Source organism: Lontra canadensis, unplaced genomic scaffold, assembly GCF_010015895.1.
Source record: "Lontra canadensis isolate GAN:19392208 unplaced genomic scaffold, GSC_riverotter_1.0 scaffold12, whole genome shotgun sequence".
Classification (NCBI taxonomy): domain Eukaryota; kingdom Metazoa; phylum Chordata; class Mammalia; order Carnivora; family Mustelidae; genus Lontra; species Lontra canadensis.
The window spans coordinates 7,713,100-7,724,363 of NW_022631006.1; the positions used below are offsets into that span (position 1 = coordinate 7,713,100).

Here is an 11,264-nt window from a genome sequence, read left to right on the forward strand (position 1 = left end):
TATACTCAATAAGTATGTACTGAACAAATATGTACTGAACAAATAAATATGTACTGAAAAATCCAACAATTCGCACACATTATTACTGATTTTTGAGTCAAATGTTTCTAAATTTCCTTAGCCAATTCTTCTAGTTAAATCTCATTGCAACATGACAAATTTTTTTTCATGACTAGTCTTCAAAAAACAATTTCAACATAAATTTTCAGGGATTAGGAAGTGTTTGATGCAGATAACTCTTATCCAGAGTGGTATTTTCTTAGAGTGAATTTCTCCTTCTACGCCTGCACCTGTGCCACTTCCTGTCTGGGATGACAATTTCCCCCTGCCTTGGGCCCAACACAGGGGAAGCATCAACAAGAGCCCTGGGGTTTGGGTATACCTCCCTCCATCACTCCCCTCACTGTGGGCTCCCACAGTGCACAGAAATACACTGCAGAGTCCTCCAGCTGTGAAGCTGAGATGACAAGTTGGATGAAATTTCTTGTCTTCTGAAAATTCAGTGAGTAGCGACCTTCGGTGGCATTTTGCTGGTTGTAAGAATCCTGACGAATAAGGAAAACCATTGTCCCACTGCTGGGCTGCTTGTACCATAAAAGACTATAACTTGGTTCATTGGTGCTATATGTGCATTCCAGTGTGACACTCCCCTTCTCCTGAACTAACATTGCTGGTTGGGCTTGAGTTACCTTCTGGGCAATACTGGATCCTGAAGGAAAAAAACAACAACAAACAAACACAGAATCAGAGACTCCTGGAATACGTGATGTGGCACAAAGAACTTCTATTTTACACACTGTCATCCCTCCTTCCCAAGGTTCCCACAAGATCATGCCTATCTCTCTTGATTTTAGGTCATAGAGGAGACACATTCCCACAGGGACCATCCTTACCTAGCCACACGGAAGTCATGACCACCTTGAGAAGGTTGGAGAGCAACATGTTTGAGTTCTCCCACAAGAGGGAAAATGTCTTCTTCTTCTTCAGCTTCAGGGCTCAGCACTGTGAGGGGATCCTGACAGGGTGAGGGAAGGATTGCTGGTTATGTGCTGCTGTGGCCTCAGAAGAGGAAATAGGGGCTTCCTGGTATAGCAAGTGTGTGAGTCATGTTACACTTCTCTATGGACCAGTGAGAGTCACTACCCAAAATTCTTTTGTATTAAGCAACTTTAATTGAAAACCTTACATCTGAAAATAGACATGAGTAAAATTTATATTGAAATGAGGATTTGAGGATTGATGGTTTAACTAACTGTGATGTTCATTCATCACATCTGTGATAAAATGGGTGGGTGGCACTTATTGAAAACATGACAGATAAGGCTCACTTTGGGAGCACATATACTAAAATTAGAATGACACAGAGAAAATTAACATGGCCCATGTGCAAGAATGACATGCAAATTCATGAAGCATTCCATAATTTTTAAATACCACATATAATGAATTATGGAAGCAATGAAGATGTAAGAATCATGACCAAAAAATGTAAGAATCTTGTATGTCTACACTATATGATTTCACCCAAGGTAGAGATAAATCACTTTATGATAAGAAGGCAGTGTTTAGACATTCACTGTAGTTCTTTCAATGTACCTATTGTTATGTCAGTGTTCCTCCTCACTACTCATGTCTGTTCAGGTGCCTATGTTGGAGCCAAAAGCAGAAATATCTAATCACTCTTGCTGAAGAGTTCAGGCTGCAGCCCTCAGGCAATAGATCCTGTCACCAAGGTCTTCTCCTCACTGTTTAGTTTCCACAGCTCAGCTCTGCTCAGAAAGGCCAGAATAGACACCAGAATTTGGTCATTAGGTTATCAATCCTTTGAATATATGTTTTTCCCTTACCTCATTTGAACACAATAACCTGCCATGCTTTGTATGCTCAGTTCTGAGCACCCAATGTGACCACTCAGTCTTATATACCTTCTCTCCTCCAATACCCTCAACACACGCGCACACAACCACACCTGTGCACACACATGTACCAACATGGGAAATGCCATCTTCCTCAATTACCAAAAAACACGTGGTGCTTCTTTTCTCTGACCCTTTCCAGAGGGCACAACATATACTGAGGTGCTTCTACAGTAGGCCCAGGTTTCTTCTTATCTAGTCTTTCATGCCAGTTTCCCTTTCTCCATATATAGCTTATTTCCTAAAATTGGTTGGTGTCACTGTCTGCTAATAGCTTTTTTCATATTTCTATTTGTGTCTATGGCTTTCTGCCCTTTGGGATGCCTTCACTAAAATTTTTAAAGAGTATTAGAGAGGCACCTGGGTGGCTCGGTCAGTTAAGCTGCTGAGTTCAGCTCAGGATATAGTCTCAGTGTCCTGGGATTGAACCATGCCTCCTGCTCTCTGCTCAGTGGGAAGTCTGTTTCTCCCTCTCCATTTGCCCTCCCCCCTGCTTGTGTTCATGCACATTCTTTCTCAAAAAAATAAAATCCTTTAAAAAAAGAGCATTAGAGAAATCAAGAGATAAATATATATATTATTAATCTACCAATGGTTTTTTTTTTTTTTTAGAGATTTTACCTTTACGTAATCTTTACACTCAACATGGGCTCGAACATAAAGCCTTCAGACTCAGAGTCCCAGCTCTATCCACAGAGCCAGCCAGGCACCCCTAGTCTACTGTGTTTATCCAAATGTCTGAGAAAACACTTATTAAATATCTTTCAAATTGTTTAAAGTATACTTTCACATGCATTTATATTTATACAGGTTGCAAAATAAAAATTATATTTTAAACCAATTAAATAAAAAATATTTTAAATCAAGAACATATAAGTATATGTATTAATATTTTGATCATAACTCATTAATAAAATCTGCAGATAATAGATAATAATTAAAGAAGATTGCAACAATATTAACAAAGTCTTGCACTGCAACACAGACATTGCTTTTGTTATTCTTACAGAACTGCTCTGACTCCCATACATTCTCCCAATCCCATGACTTGTGGCTCTCTGTGAGAGGTTGCAAAACAGGAGTTAGAGAAATCTATAGGAGTTCCCTCCCAGTATCACCTAACTATCGATATTTTTAGGAGACATCAGTGCAAGAGCATTTTCTCTCACCGTATTTTCTGGGCACGGAGAACAATCTCTCTTGAGCTCTTACTGTCAGAAAGCCAGCTGATCTATTTAACTGGTCAGGACATGAGCCACATCCTCCATTCTGTTTCTGCTCCCTACCCCTTCATGTTGAATATCAGCTTGTTACCCCCCCTCCCCCCCGCCTCCTGATTTACTAGAAAAGAAAGCAGGGCAGAGGTCCCTGGCCTCTCTTTTCCTTACTCAGGTACATGTGTTCCTCCTCCTTTCTTCCCTTCCCTTCTTTCTCTACTAAAACCTGGTTTGGAGCTGAAGCTCTCCCATCACCTCTCCTGCCATACTCTGTCAAGAAGACACTGGGCAGAGGCCACCTTCTCAGGCACAGTGTGTGTCTCTAAAAGTGTAATAGACACAGCAACACACACCAGGGTGCCATGAACAACTTGTGGACATTCACTGCAAGGATGAGCAAAAGACCACTTCACTGTTATGTGATTCTACCTTGAGATTACTTATGCTCTGGCTGAGGAACTCTTGGATTCAAACTGTTCTCAATGTCACTAAGGAACACCTGGGGTTGGGGAATGTTACTTCTGGTTCCTATGCTCTAGTCGTTTGTATGGTTTTGTGTCAACCACACACTGAGGGACAAACAACCACAGACTGCTGAAACCAGAATGAATCAGGCAGAGACACTCAGCATCCAGGCCCCTGTTTTGATCAGAGTTTGTGCTCAGCTCCCCCTGCAGTCCCCATCACTGTGTCGTACATGACACAGTAGTACACAGCTGAATCTGACACTTGCACTGAGCCTTTCTCCAAGTGGAAGGATTTGGAATCTTTGTTGTAGGTGGCTTCAAATCCTTTGTTGCTTCCCTTCTCCTTGTCCCTCGAGGCTTTCAGGAGGAGCTCTAGACCTTCTCCTGGAGACTGGACATACCAGTAAAGAGTTGGATAACCAGTTGCTGAATAGGTACAGTTTATAGTCAGGGAAGCCTCTTCTGAGAGGGTCACTTGGCCCTCTGTCTGAGTCACTGAATCTCCATGTGTTTGTCCTGAGGAAGAAGAAAAGAGATCTGTGTCACCTTGGGCATAAACCTCTTGGAGAAAAGTATACTTAAAACTTTTTCCTGACACCAGGAAAAAGGAATCCAAATTTTAAGAGGCTTTTTACTTACCAAGCATTATGAGTACCATAGTCACGAAGCCTGGAGAACACTTCATCTCTAGAACACCACCTAAACAATGTTTTTCATTCTTCACATGAAGAAATGTTGAAATGACAGAAATGATCAGTGGAAGCCCACATTTCACACAGGAAATGTGATTGTGGTAGGAAGCTGCACCCCCTGGTGGACAGGGACTGAAATGTGGGTGTGTTGGCCAAAGTCCCTTAAAACACTGAGACAATACCAGACTTGTCAAGAAATTACTACTACAGACCCCTTTATAAAATCCAAACCTTGGAGAAGTAACATTAATTCAAGTAGCAGAATTAATGAAAATCTCATTTATATCTCATTTTACAAAAAATCATGTTGTCAGTGTTGGTCAATATGTTTTTAATGTTGGTCACAACTTTCAAATACTATAAAGACGATGACGTTTCTTTTTTGTGTTAAAAATTTTATTTATTTTTGTGAGAGAGAGAGAGAGAGCGGAGGAGGGAGGGGCAGACTCTCCATTGAACAGGGTTCCTGATGATCCAGGACCCTGGAATCATGATCTGAGCCGAACGCAGACGCTTAACCAACTGAGCCACCCAGGCACCCAACAATGAGGTTTTTAACTTCCTAACTTTTCTTAACCCTTTCACATATCTCCTGCATCCTATTAGGAATGCAGAGCAAATACATGAATATTTGATGTATTCATGTAATTCAAATTAGTTTTGTCAGAAAGACAAATCTCATAGTAAAAAAGGCAAGGTAGAAGCTAAGAAAAAGAAGCCTATGTATAGGCATAGAAGCCTATGTAACCATCTCTTTTTTATTTTTTTTAAAGATTTTATTTATTTATTTGTCAGAGGGAGAAAGAAAGCACAAGGAGGCAGAGGCAGAGATAGAAGCAGGCTCTCCACTGAGCAGGGAGCCCAATGCAGGACTCAATCCCAGGACCCTGGGAATCATGACCTGAGCCAAAGGGAGCCGCTTAACCAATGGAGCCATCCAGGCATCCCTGTAACCATCTCTTTAAAAACAGAAAGACAAAACCATGGGAAAGTTCATAATATCATCTTGGTTACAGAAAATTTGGCACCGAGCATCTGGCTGGCTCAGTTGGTTAAGCGAATACTCATGTATTGTATGCTCCCATCATTATGACATTTTAAAACACAAAAATAAGAATAGACCAATGTTTGCAAGGAGTGAGGATTATGGAAGTGTATAAAGGTAAGAGAATAGCACAAGGGAGTTTTGGAGACCAAAGAAATTATTCTGTACAGTGATTGTATGATGGTTACATGATCTATACAATGTATTAAAATTCAAAATTCACAGGAACATACACCAAAATTGTGAATTTTCTATATAATTATTTTCAAATAAAAAATTTAGGGGCAACTGGGTTGCTCAGTTGGCTAAAGGTCTTCTGAAAGGTCAGGTCATAATCCTGGGGTCCTGAGATCTAGCCCTGCATCTGGCTCCCTACTCAGCCAGGAATTTGCTTCTCTTTCTCCCACTGCCTCCCCCCATTCCTGCACACGCCCTCTGTCTCACTCTCTCTCAAATAAATAAAATCTTTTAAAAAATTCACTTGAGGTATTATAAATAAATGAATAAAAATTTCAACGCTGACATCAAAATGGCAAAATAGAAATTTTCTACCATCTCTGCCACCCCTCCCAAAAAAAACCTCCACCAATTTTCACAGTCATACAATAAACTAAAAGAAAGTGCCTATTAAGAAGTCCCGCAAAGAAGACACAGCAGTTGTGAAACAAAACGAATTTGAGATTGGATAGATTGAGGAGAGGATGAAAAACAATTTCACTTTACCTTCATCACCCCAGCCCATGTGACTCAGTCCCGAGCCAAAAGGAAATTTCCAGCCTGTGATTTCCCCATAGAGGAACGTGAGAACATGTGAGTGAACACATGGCCCTCCAGCTCTGGAGGATGCTCCCAAAGAGGAACCTCTTTCTAGTCTCATGCAGAATACTGAGCTGTACTGCTCACTGGGGAGTGAGTGGGGTCCTCCAAGCAGAACAGCACCCAGGGCTCTTGGAGGGCAGTAAAACAACATGGACCCTCCAATCCATGACACAGCCTCCATTAGGAATCTGCCCTTGACCCACTGGAGATGGCCTGCCTAGAGCCCCACAAATGGTCCATGAGCACACACAACACTCAGTCCCTCACCCATACATCATCCCACCCCGGGCCTCCCACCAGTGCACACAGGATGACAAGAGCAGTGAGCTTTTGTAAGCGGCTAGTGAGCATGCGCAGAGAGTAGATCCACTCTCCCTGATTGGGAGAAATCACGCAAATTCAGTCAACACCGTCCTAGAGAAAGCAAACAAAAGGGAGACTCTCAGCATCCAGTCTGGCTTCACAGGATCAAGAGAAGACCTAAAAGTTTGTACTACCTTGTCCCAGGATGTAGGAAACAAATACACCAAACATGATGAAGGTTTAAACCGGAATGTGTCTGGATCTGAGACTCAGTGCACACTCTGGCTAAAATGCTTGTTATCTTCCACTGCATCGATTCTCACCTCAGTATGACCAAGCATTCAAACCTGTAGGAACTGCACCCTCTGTCTTGCTTCTAATTGATTTAAGAGGAAACGAATGAATAATATAGAAGCATGCTTCCTTCTGACTCCATTATCAGGCTTGGAGGAAAGGCACCCGCCAGGAGTCATCTTCCTTCTACTGCACAGGACCTGGCAGTATAAGGAGGGAAAGAATCAAGTCCATTGACGTGTTGGGCTACAGTTCTAACCTCCCCTATTCAGCTGTTTTAAACTGAATTTAATCCGAACACTTCCCCAGTAAGAATTAGCCATTAGCAAATATCTAACAACCATAACTCAGCTAAGAGAAACCATTCTCACTGTGCCAATTGCTAATTATATCCATCGTTAGTTAGGAAGACTTCAAGGGACCTAGAAAGGAGCCTCCCTTGAGCAGGGGTGGGAGATTGAGAGAATTAAATATTTATACAACTTCTTTATTTCCTTTGACTTCTTCAAGATATTAGAGAAATAATTTTTTTTTTCCAAAGGACGGTTGTAGTTAATAATGTTTAACTCAGTCAAATGTGAACACGTGGCAGGGAGGTTGATATCACATTATCTCTACATCAGCCATTAGTCCAAATGCCTTTGTGCAATTTACTAGTAATAGTAAGGTGGCTGGTACATGCGTATAAAATTTTCCCATATATCTCAGAAGGAAGATTTTCATTATAATGATGACCAAGAATAAATATAATATAACAAAGTCCAAGAATAAACTGAATTATCTTCAAACAACTGAGCATTATTAGGAAAGAGACACATATAAGTAGAAATAAACAGTATATTGTGAAAACAATCAAATACTCAGATATAGAATAAGGACATTTCTTTTCACAAATCAATTTAATTCAATGATAAGGCTTAAATTAAAACTATGAGTAAGTAGCAGAATTCTCCTTTCCATCTTTCTTTAACATCTACTTATAATTAATTATGTGAAAAAGTTTGTGATACTTAATGAAAATATACCAGTGAATGAAATACAAAATTCTGTATCCTAGATTCTATGAGAAGGTGACTATGAACAGAGACTGACAAAATTTTGTAAACAAGACTAGATTTCTGAGTTTTATCTGAAGCACACATTGTCAAATCTCTCCCTATCTTAATTTCCCTTAAACACACAAACAATACATACCATCCCTAGGCTCTAAAGGAAAACTCATGACACAAGAAGAAAGTGATCAAAGCACATAGAAATTTTTGGCAGTCAACTTTTGCCCTAAATATAGATGAACTTTTGCCCTAAATATAGATGAAAAAAATTAATATGAAACTACAATTAATGAAAATACCTCACAGAGATATTTTAAAGCAATGTTAAATGAAAACTTAAAAAAAAAAAAAGACCTTGGAGGGAGAGAATTGATGAAGTGGGGAATGCTCAGATCAAAATACATAAAGTGAAAATATCGTGAATGTAATTCTAATAAATATTGTAGAGACTAAAGGGAATATTAGCAATATTATCTGATTACAGAATTATCACTTTCCATATTTCTATATTTGGCATGTAATGTTTTAGAATCAGAAAAACAATAAATGCCACCTTTGAAACACAATATTAAGTGCCCATCCGTAATAAGGACTGTATTACTCGTTCTTTGTAGGAGAGGAGTCTGAATAACAAATGTAAAGACATTTTTAAAACCTGAATTTCAAAAAAAAAAAAAAAACCATTAAAAGTCCATTCAAGGATACATTAAAAAACAGTCATCCACCAAAATGTTCTAAACCTGTCCGGGTCATCTCCATCCTAATAGTCTTACTACATTCTTTTAATGTCTAACATATTAGATTCCACCTACAGATGAACAACAGCACAAAAGCTATCCTTGAAGGTCTGTGTCATAGGACAGGGGCTGCCCCAGTCCCAGGTCTGAGTGCAGGCAGCTGGTGCCTGGGAAGCAGTGTGTGCTTGCTGCGCAGAAGTACACAGCTATGTCTTCAGGCTGGGTGTCTCTGATGTGCAGGAAGAGATGTTTGGCCGTCTTATTCAATGAAACAGTGAGTCTTTGGTCTTCTTTTGTGGCCATGCTTGAATGAATGTCTATAAGGAGCTGGGGACCTTTTCCAAGTTCTTGCTTATACCAAGGGAAGTAGTCTGAGGCACTGTCTGAATAACTGCAGCTGATAACAGAGCTGCTTCCCTCCTGGACACTCAGGGTAGAAGGATGCTGCTCCACATTCTCTCCCAGGCTGAACCCTGTGCAGAAAGAAAAGGTCAGAGAAAGGAGGAGAGATTCCTGGTTATTGTGCTTCAGAATGCTCTTTTTCTACACTAATGGGAGGAAACCTGAGTAAAGCCAGTTTTGAGTTCTGAAGAATATCCACTAATATACTGTGAACTCACAGTTCAGCTGCAGCCACGAGAACATGATTAAAGCTTTCATGGATGTCTTCATGGTTCCTCCTAGTTAAGCTCAGGTTCAGAATTGCAGCCTCCAGCCAGCTCAGCACCTTCTCTTATCAGGCCGGCCCTTCTTTCCTCTACCAGAGTACTTTCCCACATTGTATACCAACCAATAAGAAAAAGACCCTGCTCCTGCCATAGTCTAGTCCATCAGATGCACTAAAATGAACCCTCCATGTGTTCTTCATCAGCACAGGTGCACTGCTCTCTTTTGGTCACATCTCTACTGAACTTGCTGTGGAAATGCTCTTCTCTTAGCCTGTGCCTCTGAGGGGCTCACATGTATCAAGGCAGCAATCAGTCAAGCAAATTAAATCTTAGGTCAGGGATGAAGGGCACAGTGAGAACGTGGAGATCAAGGTTTATGCCTCTGTGCATTACCGAGTTACTGTTTATAAGTTGAAAGTTATAGATGTTATTGCTATTTATTCCATGATAGGTCTGGTGCACACGTTTGAAATCAGGAGGGAATCATGATTCACACTCTTAAAAAAGATATTAGAGAAACTTCCCTTTCTGCCAAATCTATCATTCTCATTTGTGATGAAGAAAACTCTTTGTAAAAGGAACATGTAACCCAAAGTTTAGAGTAAGAGAGAGAAGATCATATGATATTTCAAATGTTTCTGATCTCAGGCTCTGTTTCGCCTAGCTGGTCTTGCCCATGACGTTGCTTTTTTCAGAGGATTGACAGTACCAGCAGTCAAAATGTAGACTATTCTCTCACTTGAGATGACTATAACAAAAAGTAAAGGACTAAATCTAAATGATAAGCAGTGGGGATAACTTCCATCAGTTATTAATATTTCAACTACAGGAAATACTTTGACCCAAGATTGCACTAATTTACATAAATAAATCTGATATGCTTTAAGAAATCTATTTGAATGCTATGTGTTTTATATTCTAGAAAGTACTGAAGGACACAGTAGAAATTCTGATGAAACCTCAACCTGCGAACTCAGAAAATACAACCACATGTAAGTTTATCCTTGAGGTGATTTCCTTTTCTCAAATCAAAATAGGTGGCATGTCCTCCAATGCAATTACTGACTCATGGCCTCAGGACAATTTCCTCTTAAGTATTAGCCATCTACCCTGTCATGCTTCCCAGTTCCTGCCCAGCATGCTTCACATTCCATACACCATCATATTTCTCCTAAATGCCACTACAGTGTTTGATAAAGGTCAGCGGCCCTGTGAGTTTCCAGAATTATCTCTCTCTGCTAAAACCCCTTTTACATTCATATTAATTATCTGGAAATTTCTGATGACCTCTGTAACAATAAATCACAAATATTCCCTGTGCTCTGGGGATGGTACCAACAAGAAACTTGTCCTAAAGAACTGATTAGGAGAAATGGTCTCTGGGAAAACAAGACAACCTCATTTTCAAAAGAAGCCCCTTTCCTCTAATTCCTACTCATGGATGCTCTTACATGACAAAGAATAAACTCATCTTCCTTTCATCTTTCTCACCTTGAAAGCTTTAAAGACAGCTATGGTGAAGAATATCAATCAACTCAATATATAAATATATGTGTATATATGAAATTGTTTTTATGTTTGGAAAATTTCTTGATTCAGAGCATCTTCCATTCTTTCACCCATTCCCCATAAAATAAGCATGCTCAAACACTTCTCTGGGCAAATTTTCCTCTTCTCAGAGATCAATAAGACAATATTTGTGGTTTTGAGGTGTGACACTAACAACAAATATAATGGTCTGAATAGGACCATTCATAAGAACGACTCTCTTCCATGAATTAACTATTGCAGAGAAACAGCCATTCTTGGAGCAAAATTTCCAGCTCCATGATGATTTCATAGAATATTGCTTTCCTTTTGTTAAAGTGCCGGCCTAGAAAACCTTCACCTACCATCTTGGTGGACTTCCAGCTGCATGAGTCTTCCAATTCCAATGGTCATTTTGCAGACAATGTGTGAATTATACTCATTATACTCAAACTGCCTTCAAGGGATTTCCACCTGGGATGATAAATACATTTGCTATTTTGGGGAAAGTCCTTAGAAATACATGT

General features: G+C 39.9%; 1 non-coding gene and 2 gene segments (V, D, J or C); 1 reads left to right on the forward strand and 2 right to left on the reverse strand.

Annotated features, from left to right (window-relative positions):
• Positions 1 to 315: 315 nt before the first annotated feature.
• On the reverse strand, positions 316 to 1,060 carry LOC116867084. The segment is given in 2 exon segments: positions 316 to 709; positions 894 to 1,060. Coding segments are annotated over 2 exon segments (405 nt in total).
• Positions 1,061 to 1,322: 262 nt separating this feature from the next.
• LOC116867573 lies at positions 1,323 to 1,427 on the forward strand. The gene has a single exon (XR_004382621.1). It is a non-coding gene; the product is annotated as a U6 spliceosomal RNA (small nuclear RNA).
• Positions 1,428 to 3,732: 2,305 nt separating this feature from the next.
• On the reverse strand, positions 3,733 to 9,214 carry LOC116867087. The segment is given in 3 exon segments: positions 3,733 to 3,819; positions 8,728 to 9,015; positions 9,163 to 9,214. Coding segments are annotated over 3 exon segments (378 nt in total).
• Positions 9,215 to 11,264: the final 2,050 nt, after the last annotated feature.